This window comes from Xenopus tropicalis, chromosome 1 (assembly GCF_000004195.4).
Source record: "Xenopus tropicalis strain Nigerian chromosome 1, UCB_Xtro_10.0, whole genome shotgun sequence".
Taxonomy (NCBI): Eukaryota; Metazoa; Chordata; class Amphibia; order Anura; family Pipidae; genus Xenopus; species Xenopus tropicalis.
The window spans coordinates 96872667-96892615 of NC_030677.2; the positions used below are offsets into that span (position 1 = coordinate 96872667).

The following is a 19949-nucleotide window of genomic DNA, read 5'->3' on the forward strand; positions in this document are numbered from 1 at the left end:
TGTCTCCTTCAAAAATAAGCAAAAAGGCGATCCTTCATGGGTCCTGGAGGAAAAAACTGTCCTTGTTTAAAATATTGACCACAGTTGTACTACTTAGTTGCCAATGAAATCTATTAGTATGGCCAAGACCTAAAAAAAGCTGAAAAATGTAGATGGGTGTGTTGATGTACTGTTCAGTCATGTTGTTTCAAACAGCTGGACCCTCACAAAAAGGGCTAGCCATTAAGTGATATTCATTCACTGTTTAGCCATGTTGTTTCAAACAGCTGGACCCTCGTAATAAGGTCCAGTCATTTTAGTGATATTTGAAAAAAAGAAGCAACACAAGGAATGATGCTTTAAATATATGTGTGTGTGTGTATGTATATATATATATATATATATATACACACACACACACATATATATGTATTATATAACTTGGAGATGGTTTATTTCTGTTAAGTGTTTAAATAACTTGAGAATATATGAAGAAAACATGACAATGCTATTTTAGATTACTGTCAATCAAAAGAGCAAGGGACGCAGAAACTGACTATAGATCTTAACTAATATTACCCCACATTTAATGTAAGTCCTATACACCACAGAACTGGTATACAGCAGCTCTGTGTACAACATGTGCTAATCCTACAGTGCCTTAACCCTCTATCCCATATAGAAGCTTATGACACAACATGTATACACAGATGGGTGTTTTTGCTGCTACACATGAAGTTACACATGGGACCCAGCCTTACTTTAGGTGAAAGTTTACATGCTGATAATTTCAAGAAAAGATTAAAAGTGTACCATAAACAAATATAATGGGCTGACATTATGTGAAGCATTAATTGCTCATAGTTGTATTTATTTTCATTTTCAAGAATTTGAATTACACAATTATAATTATATATAATAGTATTAATGTTATAACATTAGAAATTAGTTATATATTTTATTAAATAAATATATATAATGAGAAAGGTCCCGATGTGGACCGAAACGTTACGTCGGCTGTTTATGCTACTTTGAATATATGTTTTGATTTTTCACAAGAAATCCCGGAGTTGCTGGTCTTTTTTATACTAATATATATATATATATATATATATATATGTTTCATATAAATTATTTCTATTAACCAGAAAGTAATTTTTTAAGTTTATTGTTTTATCTTATTTTTTTTTAAAAAATTCTTCTCATCTTCCTGCAAAGTAACATTTTTAGTAGCACATACAGTCATGTGAAAAAGTAAGTACAGCCCATGGCAATTTTTTACTTTTTTAACATACTGTTACTTGATCTTCATTTCAATAATATTGATACATTAAGGTGATATAACATAACAAATACTTTTTGTGTTCCATTATGTAATTTTTATAGGCATTCATGATTTGTGCGGCAACCCCATGCATAGATTAAAAGAACTCTCTAAAGGCTAGACTCATAAAGGGAAAGAAAAGAGTCTGGAACAATATTTAAAAAGGTTGCCAAACAACTGTACACCAATTATTCCTCTGCCTAGGCCAGGCTGTCCTAGCAAGTTCAGCCTAATAGCATAGCACAAGATACTAAAGAACTGAATAAATCTCTAGAAACCCCAGAATTTTATCATGGGACCCACAGGGACCTTCCCACTATTTTTATCAAGTGCATGACATTAAATTATTATTATTAAAACAGGCTAAAAAATTAGATCTACATGGGAGGTGTGCCAAGAAGAAACCTCTGCTGTCCAGAAAGAACATCAGGAAAACTGTACTTTGTGTTTCTGAACACCTAGGGGCCCATTTACTTACTCACGAATGGGCCGAATGCGTCCGATTGCGTTTTTTTCGTAATGATCGGTATTTTGCGATTTTTTCGGAAAATTATCGCGACTTTTTCGTTACCAATACGATTTTTGCGGAAAAACGCGAGTTTTTCGTAGCCATTCCGAAAGTTGCGATTTCTTCGTAGCGTAAAAAGTTGCGATTTTTTCGTAGTGTTAAAACTTGCGCAAAACGTTGCGCCTTTTAAGTTTTAACGCTATGAAAAAAGCGCAACTTTTCGCGCAAGTTTTAACGCTACGAAAAAATCGCAACTTTCGGAATGGCTACGAAAAACTCGCGTTTGTTCGCGCAAATCGTATTGGTAACGAAAAAGTCGCGATAATTTCCGAAAAGTCGTAAAGGCGCCGAAAAAATCGCAAAAAATACGAAAAAGTCGCAAAATGTTCGTTTTCCAATCGGAATTTTTCCAATTCGGTCGGAATTCGTGTCTTAGTAAATCAGCCCCCTAGACAAAGACTAGGGGGCTGATTTACTTACCCACGAACGGGTCGAAATGAGTCCGATTGCGGTTTTTTCGTAATGATCAGTATTTTGCGATTTTTTCGTATTTTTTGCGATTTTTTCGGCTTCTTTACGAATTTTTCGTTACCAATACGATTTTTGCGTAAAAACGCGAGTTTTTCGTAGCCATTACGAAAGTTGCGTAAAATCTGGCGATTTTTCGTAGCGTTAAAACTTGCGCAAAAAGTTGCGCTTTTTTCGTAGCGTTAAAACTTACGCGAAACTTTGCACCTTTTAAGTTTTAACGCTACGAAAAATGCGCAACTTTTCGCGTAAGTTTTAACGCTACGAAAAAAGCGCAACTTTTTACGCAACTTTCGTAATGGCTACGAAAAACTCGCGTTTTTACGCAAAAATCGTATTGGTAACGAAAAATTCGTAAAGAAGCCGAAAAAATCGCAACAAATACGAAAAAGTCGCAAAATGTTCGTTTTCAAGTCGGAACTTTTCCAATTCGGGTCGGATTCGTGGGTTAGTAAATCAGCCCCTAGGACTACTGGAACAATGTGCTTGGTCAGATAAGGCAAATATAGAATTATTTAGCCACAGTAGCATGCAACATGTGTAAAAACCAAAGACAGCAATTTACCAGAAAAACCAGCTGTAAAGCATGGTGGTAGAAATGCTATAGTCTGTGGCTGCTTTGCTGCATCAGAGTCTGGGAAGCTTGCATCATAGAATCCATTATGAATTCTTCATTGAACTTTAGGATACTTCAGGATAATGTAAGACCATCTGTAGGAAGGCTGAAACTTAACCCAAAAGAGGACCTGGCAACATAACAATGATCCTAATCATTCCCATAAATTCACCAAGAAATAGCTGGGGGAAAAAAAATAAATTGAGGGTTCTGGAATGGCCAAATCAAAGTCTAGGTCTACATGCTGTAAGTCAAAGCCTAGATAAACATGCTTTGGGGGGGATGAAATACCCTTTGCACTCAAGAAACCCTTCAAACCGCACACATCTGAAAAGATTCTGCATGGTGGAGTAGAAAATGTTTTTTCTTAGAGTTGAAGTCAGAGACTGGTAGACAGTGATATGAAACTCCTACTTGAGGGTGCTTTTGCCAGAGGAGCAATACCAGTTATTAGAGTCGAGGGTGTACTTACTTTGGTACAGAAGGCAAATACATATCTGTTAACTTTTTGTTGAATAAATGATTTTAAAGTAGTTTTTTCTTGTTTTTTGTTACATTATATCACCTTGATCTTTATATAATGTTTTAATGAAGAACAAGAATTGATATGTCTACCTAAAATAAAAAAGGAAACATATACATAGGCTAACTGTAGTTTTTCACATGCCTGTATCTAAAATTTTTACAAGTTAAGATAAATTTAAAATTATATTAGGGTGTTAATTTTTGCCATGATATTCTAAAAGAAACAATAGGTTTTACTCTAGTGTGTTTTTATCCTACAATCTTTTTTTATAATCAGTAATCAAGTTTTTTTCAGTTGCTAAAACACTAGCCACTTAAACCTTTGGGAAAAAAAATAATGGAAAAAGGAAGTAGATGAAAAAAAATCATATGAAAGAGATCTCTATTACATTTTACTACATGAATAAACCCAAACTCAAGCTACAACTAATAATAAATCTGCCCAAACTTTGTTGCTACTATGCAGTAATGACAAAAATGTTGCTCAAATGTAGATTCCTGACTGGATGTTTTATGACCAGAAACCATAGCAGAAACATCACTTTGCAAAGTTAAAAAAAAATACAACTTTCTCTATACTGGAAGCAAAAAATAAAATTAAACAAAGCTGTTATTTGGTTGCCTAGGGAACTTTTGATTTACTTACTAAAAGTACTTCTCTAGAGTTAGACATTTCCACAGGAAAAACCTCCTTATTTGGGTGCTAGTGTACCTGAACTCACTTAAAACGTTTAAAAACTTTTGTTTGGGTTGTCCTACAAATGTTTGCATTCTATTTTTTATTCATTTTCCAAACTAATATTACTTAGTATGAGGTCTTTGAAAGTGCAAATTATCAGCCAATTTGAGAGATTGTAAATTAGGAGTATCACAAACATTACCTAAAGAGAACTAAAGCAACTGGACTTAAGTAATAATTAAAGACGTTTCACTACTCATCGGAGCAGCTTCTTCATTTCAACTGACTGGTATGGGAAGTCCTCAGCATTTGTACTCTTCCATTAATCAAATTACAATGGCACTTCAGAGAGGTGCCGTTTGTTCCTGCAAATAAATGAGTTAAAGGCATTGCTGGAATATTGGTGTGCTTCTATCCCTTTGCAAAGATACATGAAAAAAGGCTTGGGAGCGGCTGAGCAAGTCAAGCACCATCTGAGAGTATGTATGTAAGTGGTGTGCTAAAGATTTTTCTTTATGTTGACTTCAGAAACTCACAGAGGTATGAATGCTGTGGAGTTACTTACAGCATTGTAAGTAGCAGAAGGCTCCCACCTCTGTTTAGGGATGGTTTCTCCACTTTAACATGAATAGTCTCTTTTACACCTCTTTCAAAACCAGTGGTCTTCTTTGTCCAAAATTTGGACGTTGCTATTTTCAAAGGAGTAAACTGAAGAAGCTGCTCGGGTGAGTAGTGAAAAATCTTCAATGATTACTTAACAAGTCCAGTTGTTTTGGAATTATTTATACTAGATATACCATGACCTGGATGAATGAAAATCTTCATAGTCATTATCTAAAGTGTTTATTAAAAAAAAAAGGATCTCCTTTTTTTTTTTTTAAACACAGTGTGTTTACAAATTTTCCTTACTGTTCAAAATTTATTGCTAGTGGTTACCCACATTAGTCTATTTCCATTGCATCATCCTTAATGTTATTTAGATATCCTATACATATAAAAGAAAATTGTATATGTATTTTCCAGTCATAGAGCTATGACTGATGCCAGCACTGGTAAAGTAACCATAAATAGTGTCCTTCTTACATTGCAGTGGTCTAGCCTATTAAATATCAGTATCATTATGCCAATAATCCTCAGATTTAGTAATTTACTGGGGCGATCCACATTGAGAAAGTAAGGGTCAATGCCTTTTGTCAGAATTAGATCAGTGCTTTAATCTCAGTGAGTCCTGCCTGGTTTGTGTAATTTGGAAAACTGGGCAGGAGGTTTTGAATTGGACAGCCCTTCCGAAAACCGGGCTGTCTGGGTCAAAACTGGACAGGTGGCAACCCTGTATTAAAGTTATACTTGCAAAGTGAGTAATGCTTCCCAGCTAAGGAGAATAAATTCTAAGTAAACAGATTTAATGATCAAATAAATACATGATATGTAAGTATATTTAACTGCTAAATGATTTACATCAATGTGTAATATTAATGCACAGCATATATACATTAATCATTTGCTGTTAATTCCACATTTGTAAAACATCAGCTATGTGGACAATACCTTAGAGATGATTAGGATGGTCTACACGATGGCAATGTTTTTATTATTTATTTTTTTTTTTTTTTGGTAGTTGGAAAAGTTTGGAACTGTTTCCATAAATTTTGTTAGAGCTCTGTTTGATTTAACAGAGCTGCTACAGTATTCATCAAAAACAAAGTCTGATCAATACAATCAAAATGGCATTAATCTTGTAATGTTCATTAAGTAATAGTGGAAATTTAAGTTGGCAGCACCATGTTGTCCCTATTGCCAAAGTATGCATTTTAGCCATGGGGATAATTAAACAAAAAAGCTATTTAGCAAGTATACCCCGACAAAGATATTGAGCTTGCAAAGTCAATAGTTTTAGGAAGAGTAAGGGCAGCACTTACACTACTGCACATGCTCAATAGCAAGGCTGGCAATATGATTAACACTATGTTAAGAAAAGTAGCACAAGAAGCTCATACTGTCCTGATTATTACTGCCAAAGGTCAGTGACCATTCTCTTGTGGGGCCAAGTAAGCACTTTTATGTGAAAAAATAGCTTTGAAAGCTGAGATTTTGTTAAATTGCAAATATGTTTATTTTGTCAACAGGGACAGCATAGTAAACCACTCGTTAAACTATCAAAAAGGCTAAGGGTGGCCTAGGAATGCTGTTTCTCCTATGTTTTTAGGCATAATCTTTGTTTCACACATGCCACAATGTTAAATTTAAAGTAACATATTAACAGAAATGTGTAAATATTTTCAATTATATCTAATTCGGATGGGGTATATTCAGCTTTGCAATATCTGTAATAACATAAAAGTAAAGAATTCTGATACAAATTATCTATTTATTTTTTCTTATGTTTAGTTTCACTATTAAAACCAATTTTGTTTTGTTAATTTTTAAGTTTGTATCCTAACTCCTTATTTTATATGTACTCTACAATCAAGTATTACCCATATGATTTTTATCTTACCTCCAAATCACAGTTTTAACAATATCTTGTAATACCACATGCATGCCCACTAACAAAGTCAAAGAAGAATAGTAATAATAATAGTAAATATTATTATTATGTGGTGTCATGCTACAGGCAGAGGCAAACAGTACTGAACCTAGTAGAGAACGATAAATCAAGTACTAGATGAGATCGGAGAAAAGATGCAGCAACGAGAAAGCAGCACCAACTGAGCATGCTCCTATTCAGGCAGAGACAGAAAGGAAGTGGACGTACTGTAGAAGCTGGCCATTACGTAGTTTTGGCAGCGATCACCAGTAAATTCATTTGGGCACCTGAGAGTAAAGACAAAAAGGTAGAGAAAACAGAGAAAAGAGAAGAGTTGAATATATGCCAAGAAAGAAGATCCTTCAAGTGTAAACTGATTGTTCTTGGTGGTTCACTATCAGAGACGGCACCCCAGCTTTTTGTACCAGCATGACTTTAATGATAAAATAAAAATAGAATGATAATTTTCCAAACGCCACCAGCTTAATACAGTCTAATAATTCCAATCTAACATTTGCTTGATAAAGAAGATCAACTTCTAAAATGTGTCTATGACTACATTATTAGGTAAAATATGATTAACACAACTCAAAAGTAACATGGTGGACTATGGGTCTGGATTTTCGGATTAAAATTTTATCTAGTCATGTGTAAAACAAAAAGAGAGATCACTGTCCTTGATAAGTGATGGCACCAAGCATAAGAGCGTTTCAATTTTTTTTTATATTTGTTGCTGTAGTTGGGAAGAAAGAAATTAAAGATCAGATTATTATGACATACTTTCTGATCTTACGACTCTCAATGGATCAGTTTCAGTGCATCTTGCTCCAGTGAATCCAGGTTTGCACCTAAAGGGTAAAAATTCCATGAGCAAAATAAAGCAAAACTAATAATTAAAAAAATCCACCTGCATTTTGCTTCTTTAGGGCATCAGCAGCTCTTTTATGATCCTGACACCAAGGTGGAAAAAAATGTAAAAAGTGAACATTTTAGTTTATACCTTCTACAAACCTCATGGTTGTAGACTTTACTCAGCACATTAATTGATAATGCAAATTAGCAAAAGTATTCTAACTGAAAAATATATAGACTTACATAGCCTGTTTATAAAAAATAAAAGAGCAAAAATACAATGTGGCCTGATGGATAATATAAAAATACATTGTGTTGATAAACTATAAACATTAAATAAACTGAAGGCCTTAAGGATAAAAATAAGTTGTGTTGATATACTATAAACATTAAATAAACACATTTTTCATCACCATAGTCAAAATAACAGCAGATTATAGTAAAAGATTAAAACAATCACTTATTGATTGTGAAAATAAAATTAAACTGGTTTGGTATAGACAGTTGCCCCTATATGTAATTTGCCTCTACTTGCCCAGGTGCAGTAACGTAGAACAACCAATAAAGTGCTTGCTTTTAAACCGATGATCATTAAATGTTAATTTCTGAATGATTCGTATTGGTGACCAGTACCAAACTTTGCATCTTTTATTACATAACCCCCGTATAGTTTACCAGGCTTCTAGATTGTAAACTCTTTTGGGCAGGGCCCTCTTCTCCTTCTGTATCACATTATTGGTTGCTTTGTATATAAATCTGTATATTCATTGTATATACCCATTAACTGTATATAGCACTGTGGATTATATTGGCAGTTTGTAAATATGTGTTATTAATGTAATAATGTAATAGCTTCTAACACTTATATAAATACTCTCTGTATTAAATTGAATGGGTAAATTTAATGGGATTGTGGTGGTGCCTAATGTGCATAGAAGAAGAAATTATTTTTACACTTATGATATTCATATTGACAATGTTACACGTGGAGTTGTTTTCCCCACGGCTACTCAGAATCTCTTCTAATCTCTCCTAATTTACTTTGGACAATCAACTTGTTGCTCTGCATTTTTTGCTAAGAGTTGCAATTAAGTTAAATAACAACTTGAAAGCATAAACACTGCTATATCAGTACAGTATTACAATATCCACATGAAACAAATACAGTTTTAAATGTTCACTTTTATAACCCAGTGCCATGTAAAAAATCAAAAGCTATGTAACATATTAAAGAAAAAGGAAGAAAGTAATATCCAACAAGTACTGTGCTTTTGTTACAGAAAATTAGTAAATACGTTCTTATTCCCCCTTATTTATACATGCTAATATGGTTTTTATTACATGAATAGGTAATATATGACTATATGATATATATGATTCCAAGCATAAGTCCAATTTTGAGAAAGGAGCATTGAAGTGCTGAAACTTTTGTTAAAGATACCTATCAAATGTTATGTACACTAGATAATCAAATCTGCATTATTATTGAAAAGGAAAAATACACAAATATATTATTCTTTAAAGAATATAATTTTCTGTTTTTTGTAGTAATGTAATGGAAATATGTAGGCTATGAAAGTAATGAAACAATTGGGTGGAACTAGGAAGGGATCATACAGCATTTCATACTAAAAAAAATTGTGTTTTTGGCTGCTCGCTATTATTCCAGGTCATTTTAGTGAGTTCAGATATAAATGAACTGATTGCGTGTTTGCATGTGTGCTTGCTGGAGGTTATATAGAAGATTTATGGGGTTATGTAATAAAAGGCACTAGGTTTACACAGGAACAGTAACCCATAGCAACCAACCAGCAGGTAACATTTTTGATCACCTGTTTAAAAGCAAACATTTTATTGATTCTATGGGTTACTGCTTCCAGGTAAACATAATGCCTTTTATTAAAAATGGGGGTAAATGTGGTATTTTTATGGTATTAAAAAGGTTTTATCGCTATACTGTGTATCCATATTACCTTTTTTGGCTAAAGCAAAAAGGGTAATATGAAATGTTAAAAGCATAATATAAGCTATAGATTTACACTTTTCTGAATACTCTAAGGACAATAAACCAATTTTTAATTGGTAAAAAAAAATTATTGTTTTCAGGTTTTATCAAAATGTGCTAAAATTACCCATTAACTATAATATGTAATCTTAGAAGATGTATAATATTTTCATAACCCGACATCACTTAACAATGTTCTGGGACTTGTCATTCAACAACAGCTTGATGGCCAAGAGCAGGACAGCCTTGCAGCAATACCATTACACTTCAAAGAGCACAAGACTTTAGGTTGGATAGTTACTTTCCAGTCAAAATAAACATGTCATTCAAAGTATTGCAGTCTGTAAACTTGTCTTACTTGCACATGAACTGGTTGCTGCTTGTTATACCATTGAGGACATAGCACTCTCCTCCGTTGACACAGTAGGTCTTTTCTTTGTCTGAGCATTTTATAAGGTGACCTGGTCCAGTTGTGGTGTCACCTGACAAAACAGATAATACCATTAGTGCACTAGTATACAGGTTTATTAACTGTTGCACTTATTATCATGCCACAAGAATAGTCTCTCAGTTGACCCCAAAATCAGGATAATTTTATTACAAACTATTGAGGAGATTTTTGTACATACTGGGAATTGCAATGTCAGGTGAACAAACAGGTTTGTCATTACACCCATTCAATATATCAACAATCATATTGAATTTACATTGCAGGTAAATACCTGCAAATACCATATCTAAATACCCATTATCCAGAAAGTTTAGAATTATGGGAAGGCCATTGCTAATATACTCCATTTTAATTTAATAATTCCATACTTTAAAGCATACTTTCTTTTTCTCTGTAAAATAAAACCGTACCTTGTACTCAATCTCACTTAAGATAGTATTAATTCTTATTGTAGACAAAACAATTCTATGGGTTTAGTTAATGTTTAATTTTTTTTTTTTTTTTAGCAGACACAAGTATGGAGATCCAAATTATGGAAAAGACCTCTTTTCCAGAAAACCCCAGGTCAAGATCATTCTTTATAACAGGTCCCATACCTGTACAGATTTTAGGAAATACAAACATACTAACAAAACTATTGGATTAATTTAATTGCATAAAAATGTATACTATAAAATTAAAAGGACCAAAAATTAGTTGGCTGTAAAATATTAAAACTCAAATATAAATATAAAGTATATAAATATACTTGCCCATATGACAATGGGAAAACATGCACTAATTCAATAACCAATAGCATATCATACATATTCTTAAGGTGGCCATACATAGGGTGATTAAAGTTGCCAACTTATTGTCCTGTGTATGGAACCTTCAGATGGACCTGCCCGACTGATACTGATCGAGCAGGTTTAAAAATCCCTTTAGGGTGAAAAGTGCATTGGCTTATTGATGCAGTCCTCACCCTGATGGCCCACATCCTGTCACTGTGATCCAATTGTTTGGCCCAAAGGCTAACTGGATCAATAAGATAAAGATCTGCTCATCTGGTGACCTTGCTAAGCCTATTGCTCAGTGTATGGTGAGCTTTAGTCTTCCCTTAGTGGTTACCTGGATGTGGTACTACCTTCTACAGTAACCACATCAAAGCTAATTGCTATGGGGTACTAAATTTTAGAAAATTTGCCCAGTGTAAGAAAATGAACAGAAATATTTATACATTGGGGCACATTCATGAAATCACGAGTATGAATCCCGAATGGGAAAAATTCGGATTGGATACGATAATTTTTGAAGATCGCAAATATCATGAAAATGCTTACGAAAAAATTGTATTAGTCATGATAATATCGTATTGGTAATCCGAAATTTTCATACTGAATGATTGTAAACAGCGGGAAAACCTTTCCGACTTTGATCCTTCTGTGCATGTTTTTGGAAGCCTCCCGTAGAACTCAATGGCACTTTGCAGCTCCAACCTGGCCCAAGGAAAGTCATGATAACAAAGCTTGAATGAATCCAACACTTTCGTACTCGGCGCGACAATACAATTTTGTCGCAAAGTACGAAAAAGTCACGCAAGGTACGAAAAAGTCGCAGAAAATACACTTGGAGTCTTCATGGATTAGTAAATGAGGCCCTATGTGTTGAGCACAAATATTCACAATCTTACTGATTTATAAACAAAAACATGCTCTGTCTAACTAGTTTAGTGTATATACATTTGACTCTTTGATGCTGACCATCATCAAAGGAGATAAGTACATTTATTAGGATACAGACCAGGGGATTTTCAATATGTGAATTGCCTTATATTTATAGATGTTATCTGGTACGAAACATAAAACTGACTCCTGCAGAACCAAACACAAGACTATTTAAACATATTCTTTATATTCTTTTCACTTTTTTTAATCATTGATTTAGAAAATGTTCTCACTTCTGAATACTGTTAATTAAAAAATAATTTATGCATTCAGTAACATTATCAAGATTGTTTTTAAACATCTGAAACACACTGCTTAAACAATGAAATTTCACAACACATAAAGACACTGGCTCATGTTAAATTAACTTTGTTTTGAACCATTTTTTTCTCCTCTTGGGATTAATGGCTGCACAAGCCAAAGATAACATATCAAGACGACAACATTCAGCAGATACTGTAAGACAATGTATTTCCTGAGAGCATGTCCAAGAAAAAAAAAAGATGGATAGACTACAAGAGACTATTTTATTTTGTGATAATGCAATATCAAATGTCTCAGAAAGAACGTTTTCTAGATAAAAATGTACAAACTAAAATTTAAGAGCTATAGTTTATACACAGAAATGTATTGTTATGCCAGTAGACACACACATACAATATTTAGTTTGACAGAGGGGCTTATGTCACACAGATGATTTTTACTGACTACTATAGTTGTCAGACCTTTCATTTGCTCCAGAGAGGAAAATTAGCACTTGTAAAACCATAATATTTTATTTTAAAAATGATTAATTTAATGCATTCCAAAAATAATGCTACAAGGCACTACAAAATATTAAGAATGAAAAGCCTAATACTTGAGTCTAAAAAAATATTTTATATATACTCAAGATGTTTCTAAACCATAAAAAATCAAAGCAAGTTAGCCTAATTACAACAATACCTGGATACAACAAACTCTTTTACTACAAACACTATTAGCAATCTCCAGGAGGGTATATAGTCAATTCAAGGCAGAAGCTAATCTAATACTAACTAGATCAAGGGTTGTTGCTAAATTTAATTTTGTTATATTATTTAACATTGCTGTATAGTTACTTACTGAAAACAAAGTAATTTTAATACAGCCAGCTGATACTACAAGTGTTTTAGGAGTATCAAGGATTGCCAGTATTTCTATAGCTATTTTCTTAGTTCCCTATTAATAAATCAACATCAGGCAGTACTTTTACAGGACAGCTTAAATTAAATATTAGCCTTATAAATAATCATAGTGATTAATAACCAATACAAATATTTGTATTCAAAGTTTTGTAAAATAAATCAAAATATTTCAGTTTAAGAAGTTAGAAACATACATTTCCACAAACTTTTCATAATTTCCACGTTTTACACGTTCAACATCAACATGTTCAACATCCTCTGAAACCAGTGACTTCTGTTTATGGAGATTATCCAAATCCTTTATCACAGGATTTCCTGTGCAAAGTGTAATGCTCGGCATCAACCTTCTGTTATCAAACTGCCTCATGAATTCCTTGGCAGCTTAAACATGACAGGTATGAATAGTTTTAGTACAAATATTGTTTCCTTAAGGGGGAGCCATATCTAATTGCTAAGTAGATGAATGATTTGACCTGTAATGCCTTGCATTGGAAATAATTGGTCCAATTTACAAGTTTACATATGAGTTTTAATATTATTTTAGCAACAGAGAGTCAAGTGTAAAATTAAAAAATAGCAACAAAGAACTTTAATTCTAAATTCTTAGAATTTAGTCTTAGAAAATTATAGTTAAAACAGATCAATGGCCACAAATGTTATATTCAGTTTTTTTTAACCCAATAGTCATTTATCAATATAATATTTATTACACTTACAAGTTCAAAAATTAACATACTTTAATACACAATGCATTTAATTTTCCCATTTAATGTGTCTATTAAAAATATGAAGAAATGTATGTTAAAGGATGTTATATTCCTATAAAGTTATTAAAAGACACCTATTATAGTTATTATATTAAATTGTTTCTGCCACCCGAGATCAGGATTAATAGAGTCCACACTATTGATGGGGGAAATAATACTATTCCCAGCTCATTATGTGCATATATCTGACATAGGTTTGGGAGAAAAACCATCTGATATTACATCACACACAAGCATAAAGAATGAGCCTGAAGATTTGCTCATTATGTCCATGATTTTGACCATTAGTGCCTGCACTGGAAGCTTCCTTCCAGTGTAGGCAGCATAGCGATTGCTAGACAAATTTTCTTCTCAAAATAGTATTGTTTCCCCAATCAGAGTACAGTATTTATTAGCCCACACCTCCAGTTGGAAAAATGATAGGTGCCCTTAAGTGTGGGCTGGCCCGATACCGGGGGGTGGGGCATGTCCGGGCCGAACCTTGGCACAACACCTGATGGTTGCGGGGGGGTTTGGACTAAGCTCTTCCACTCGCCCTCCCCACCCGCAACACTGCCGACTGCCCCTTTTGTGACATTATTGCAGGGCGGGCGCGGGTCTATAAATAAAGGAAGGAAGCCAGGCCGGGCAGGGTTCGGGTTGGAAGCAGGTGAGTTAGGGTCGGGTTGAGAAAATCTCGACCCGCACATCACTAGTGCCCTTTGATAATTTGAAATTTGCCATAAGGAAGCAATTGTATTTTTTTTTCTGTCCGGTATTCCATATACTCTCTTTTCAACAAAATCCTTTTAATAAGGTATAATATTTCTATTGATATAGGAAAAGTTATCAAATGGCCTTGATAACGTGTTTTATCTCGGTATAAAAGTAAAAAATGCTGAGACAAAGCTGTCTCAGAGAAAATCCTATCAGAATCATTATTTTTATATAACACTGAATTTAAGTACTGCAAATGAAATGGAACAGAAGAGAAAAGGCGGTTGGTAAGAAGTATGAGCCTGGCAGCAGCATTTATCATGGACTAGAGAGTTGAATGTCTCTGCAGAGGAAGACCAATTAACAGAGAGTTACAGTAGTCAATACCTGATGTGATGAGAGAGCAAATCAGAATTTTGGAGGCACTTTGGGTAATAAATTACCATATTTTGGAAATTTTCCTTAAGCGTGAGTAATGTGATTTAGTTATTGATTGAATATGAGGCGTGAGGAACAAGGCAAAATTAAGGATACGCCCAATGCACTGGGCCTGGGGAGATGAGGTGAGACATTTCTGGAATATTATGGATGTTTGGTGTTTGGTGTTTTTCGTGTCTCTTCTCTTACTTTATTTTTTTCTCTAGCAATATATAGAATTGTGCTATTTTGTTTATCTTGTTATAAAACATAAATAAAGAGTTAAAAACAATGGAACATTTTTATTTATAAAACCCCATCTACACATTTCCAGTTTGCCTCAGAAGGGGAAAAAAAACTTTTTTTTTTGTTTTTATTAAAATTGTAACTAACCTTTTAAATACTTAAGGGTGCATTCTATGATCTGCAGTAGTAAGTAAAATGTCTGATTTACCAAAGGAAAAACATGAAACCAAGGTCAGTATAAAATGTATTGTACTAACTAAGGTGAGACAGAAATAGATTTGACATAGATTTGACTTTGCTATTATTTGGAGTATTTATTACAATCCTTTAAAGCTGACTTATTATTTTCCCAGCTTTGCAAGAAATGAGCACTTCAATTAATGTACACACCCAAACTAACTCTGTGAACTCAATGTGATAAACAAGGGCAACCAGTAATGTACACACAAACTTAATAAAGGTTTCTTACTTGTCCTTCATATTACTGCCTTGAAAACATAATAACAATAGGCAAAATTTGGAGCCTCAACTAATAATTTTAAAACATAGAAAAACTATAATATTTAACCAATTAAACATTTTTGAAAACAACAATTTTGGAGCTTTCTACATGACAACTAACTGATTCTGCAAAATCCTTGGAAAATTGCAATGCTGAAAAGACTCGAGACATCTGGATAAGCACAATACTTTAATGTTTACTGACCTTCTGACCTTCATAATCAGAAATTATGATTTCTTTTTAAATGTATTTCCATGTTCTATCTTTACCCTTTCTAAAAATAATATTTTGAATATCAAATAATTAAATGTTCTACCCTTCATGCTTTCCTATCATCAAATCATCAAAAAATAAATTGTTGGTATTATTTGAGACTGTTAAAGTTAATATATATCATCTCCTTGTTTATTATTATCACTTTTAGCTGTCATATTGTATAGTTTAACAAAGTAGAGTATTATGTAAACAAGCACATCCATTTATCAACCTGCCTATTGCATAGATAATGTTGTAATCATATTTCCACCTGCTATGTTTTCTTAACAGAGCAGAGCAACTGGACCATGGCATGAAGATTCTTGCCAATGGTTTTAAATACCAGTACAGCCAACACTGACACAGCTTCTAGAGATAACAAAAAAATAACAGTTTACAAACCAAAGACATGCAATACAATTGTTGCAATGAAAAAAAAACATGTTTTAACCTAGAGGCAAATTTGGTGTAAAAAATGGAAGGCAGTAAGTACTGGTGTGTGACCCATTCTGAATGCTCATAAAAGCTGAAAGTCTGCTGCCTGCTGACTCTTTACTAACAACCTGGAGGAGGAGGAGGACACTAATAGCATACTGTTCCCAAATCAGGAAAACCCCATTTTTTTTTGCTAAGGACTCTGCATAAGGGGTTTCCATACCTTCATATTAATTTTAAGTTATGAGACTTTTTTTCTGTTTCTTATTTTGTTAAATGCATGGGTAATACAATCAATCATTATTTAGCTGTGTATACTCTTTCATTTTTACTTGCGTGTTAGCATACATCACAAAAAGATCTTGATTTTTTTACACAAATTTGTCTTAATGTCAATTTAATCACCACCAAATAGCAAGCTGTTCTAGGCCTTAACAACTGACCTAATTTAATGATTTAATTTTGTATCATCACAGTCATGGGAAGCTATTCCATCAATGTCACCTAGAGACCAAGAGGAAATGGAGCAGTTTTATTTTTAATAATTACTTAATTTTCCAAATTGGTTAAGGAACAGACATTTCCTTAACGCAAGAAACCAAGAACACTTAGCTTAAATGATATATGAGAGATTAATATCTGTTAAGTGTATAATAAGGTCTTAATTATATATACACACATTTAAACATATATTAAAGAACAACATTTTAAAAAACATTAATGGAAAAGAAATATTTCTAGTTTTTTTCTATATCAAGAAGACTACTAGGAAGAAAGATCTTGACCGTAACCTGACCATAATAAATGAAAGGATAATTAGTTTAAAGCTATTTTTACCCTTTGTCTTTAATTTAGAGTATGCTTTTCAAATGCATAGATGTTTTGCTTGTATGTAGCATTCATTTGCTGTTTTAGGGGCTACATGTATTCACCTGGTCTGAATCATTTTAAAGGAAATTGGTAATCTGAATTATACAGAAAGTTTATAAATATACTAATGCTATTTTCTATAGTGTACTTTTTGATCAAACAATTTTTAACTTTTTACTTTTTGCTTTTCTCTATAATAATAAGGCAGCATATTGTAATTAAGGGCAATCCATGTTGCTGGCAAAACAAGCTATTTTTTTTTTTTATTTGCTATTTGACTATTAAGTAGCTGTAAGGCATCTTGTTCCATATAACTGAGAGACCACTGATCTAGAAGACCCCAGGTCCCAGAGTCTGGAATAATAAATATAGCATTGATGTAACGTTTTCTTCAGCGTTATGGAAAAAAAACAGAATTTCTAATTCCTTGTTAAAATAGACCCCTGAACTCAGCTTTTATATGCCTTCTCTATAAATATGAAGGTATAATGATTGTTGTTAGTATTTTTATTGCATTCACAAGAATCAAAAGCATGTGTTTTGGTACTGGAATTTTTGAATTGAAAGTGAGTAGATATAATTTAAGTAATATTTGTCAATTAAGAATTGCCTAAACCATGTAACATGTTTTGTGCCTTACTTTTTTCATTTTTGTTAGATTTCTAACTACAACTAAACATAGTAGTAGTATTCAGCCAAGAAATTCACATAAAATCAATTTATATACCATCACCCAGATTGACTTTGCAAAGAGGCTGAATGATATTGACTCATGAGTCATTAGGCATCTGGCAGCCGGCCAACCTGCTAGTAAGTAGCTTCACATTGCAACTCTTTAAGACTGCTGCCAAATGCAAGGTATGTAAAAATGAATTTTGTTACATCAAATATATATATATATAAATATATAGTAAGGCCAAACAAAAAAAATGGTGTTTAATTCAAAGTTTCGGCTTAGACTCAAGCCGAAGACAGCAGAAGTCCTGGGAGTGCAGTTTGTTTGGGCTTACTAATTATGTTAATGTTATGTTATGAGATCCGCACATCACAGGTTCTTAGAGGTGATAAAGAACACTTTAATTGGAGGCTGACATTTCGGCCTACACCAAAGGCCTTTTTCCGGAAAATAAAGTATTCAGAATGTAATGCAGATCCATTATTTTCTTTATTATCCATTATTATCCTTATTTTCCAGACTGCACCCAGGCCATCAGAAAGAGGAATGAAACGTGAGTGCCTGCTACCATTGACACAGGTTGTTCAGTGAAAACTGTAATTATTTAACAGTTCATTAAATCATTTCTAAAAACTATCTTTGGAGAATTCAAAAGTAGTCATTTAAAACACATGCTCTAGTACATAAGCAGAAATGTTTATTATTGTTGCAAAACTCTGCAAATTTCCCCATACCAAGAAAAAGAAAACATTTAATATTCCTGAACTCTGTTGCAAAAAAAGAAATTATTGGGAAAAAGATTGCCAAAACCAGCCACAGAAATGCTGACATTACAAATGTTGTACAACACACTAATATTATCAGATTTAAAACTTGGTAAACGTTGGACTGGTTGTGCAAAAATACATTCCCCTAAAACACAGAAATTTCAGACTGTATTTGTTAGAAAGATGATTTAATACATGTCAATTCCTCATGCAGTTTCTAACTGAACTATGCCCTTGAATTCCTTTGACTATATATCTTAGACATAAAAAACAAGCTTGTTGACTAAGATTTGGAAATCACAAAAAAAAAAAAAAAAATATGTGACCTGGAGATGGACACAGAAAGTACTGTTTCTATTTTTTCTATTGATACTAAATTGTGCAAAATGTTAAGTTCCAAGTTTTACGCACTTCCATGCAGAGTCATAATTTTGCCTCCTTACAGGTGTTTGGTGAGGTCTCACCTTGAGTATGCAGTGCAGTTTTGGGCTCCAGTCCTTAAGAAGGATATTAATGAGCTGGAGAGAGTGCAGAGACATGCAACTAAACTGGTAAAGGGGCTGGTAAACTATGAGGTTAAACTGTCATGGTTGGAGTTGTTTTCTATGAAAAAAAGGCATTTGTGAGGGGACATTATTACTCTGTACAAGTACATTAGAGGGGATTATAGGCAGATAGGTGGTTTTTCACGGTGAGATTGTGGAATGCCAAGTGATGTGATGGCAGATTCTGTTAAAAGGGGCTTGGATGATTTCTTGAACAAGCATAGTATTCAAGGCCATTGTTATACTAAAATCTACAGTTAGTATTAATGTTGGTAATTCTGATTTATGTATGTGAGTGTATAGATAGGTCAGTATAGGTTTGTGTGTGCAAGGGTTGAACTTGATTGACTCCGGTCTTTTTTATCCCTATTTAACTATGTAGCTATCTGTATAATAAAACTGTAACCGATTTTTTGGACTTTTACCCAGCTTGTGTCCAAAAAATAGACAGCCAACATTGCTAACACAAAATTTACTTGTCCCAAACCATATATGTTCATGTTCATGGAGAAAAGTAAAAGAACACTAATGAGATTATGTTAAGGGAGATACCCACCAATAGCAAATTGTGCCAAGTATGGAATAAAAAAAAATGAATGCCTATGGTGGACATGTGTGTTAACAGTTACATTTTAACATATACATACAATATAAATAATAATATATATTATAAATAATAATATAAATAATGTAGTGTCAGTAGGGGGTTTAATACTAGAGTGATTATTGCTAGAAACAATGGGTGTTGACATTTTCAGGTGATAATCCATGGTTTCCCATTTGTTATAATGAAACTACCTGAAGGTAATTAAACAATGCTAATAAAAAGCTGAGAATTAACAATAAGTAGCTTCTTCCACACTGGACTCATTTTGGCCGACCAATAAATGCAAGCAAGAATCAGCCA

The 19949-nt window shown here is 33.3% G+C and overlaps 1 protein-coding gene across 8 annotated transcripts in view; it reads right to left on the reverse strand.

Moving 5' to 3' along the window:
* nrg1 (neuregulin 1) overlaps nt 1-19949 on the reverse strand; it is an 87938-nt gene that overhangs the window by 19697 nt on the left and 48292 nt on the right. For 4 of the 8 annotated variants that reach the window (XM_002933991.5, XM_012955101.3, XM_012955090.3 and 1 more), the window contains 2 exons: nt 9902-10025; nt 7467-7534 (listed from right to left, as the gene is read on the reverse strand). In XM_002933991.5, coding sequence (XP_002934037.4) covers nt 7467-7534; nt 9902-10025 — 192 coding nt within the window. Of the gene's footprint in view, nt 1-6914; nt 6974-7466; nt 7535-9901; nt 10026-19949 lie in introns of those variants that run through there. The other 4 variants (XM_012955099.3, XM_012955095.3, XM_012955107.3 and 1 more) reach the window with 2 other exon arrangements.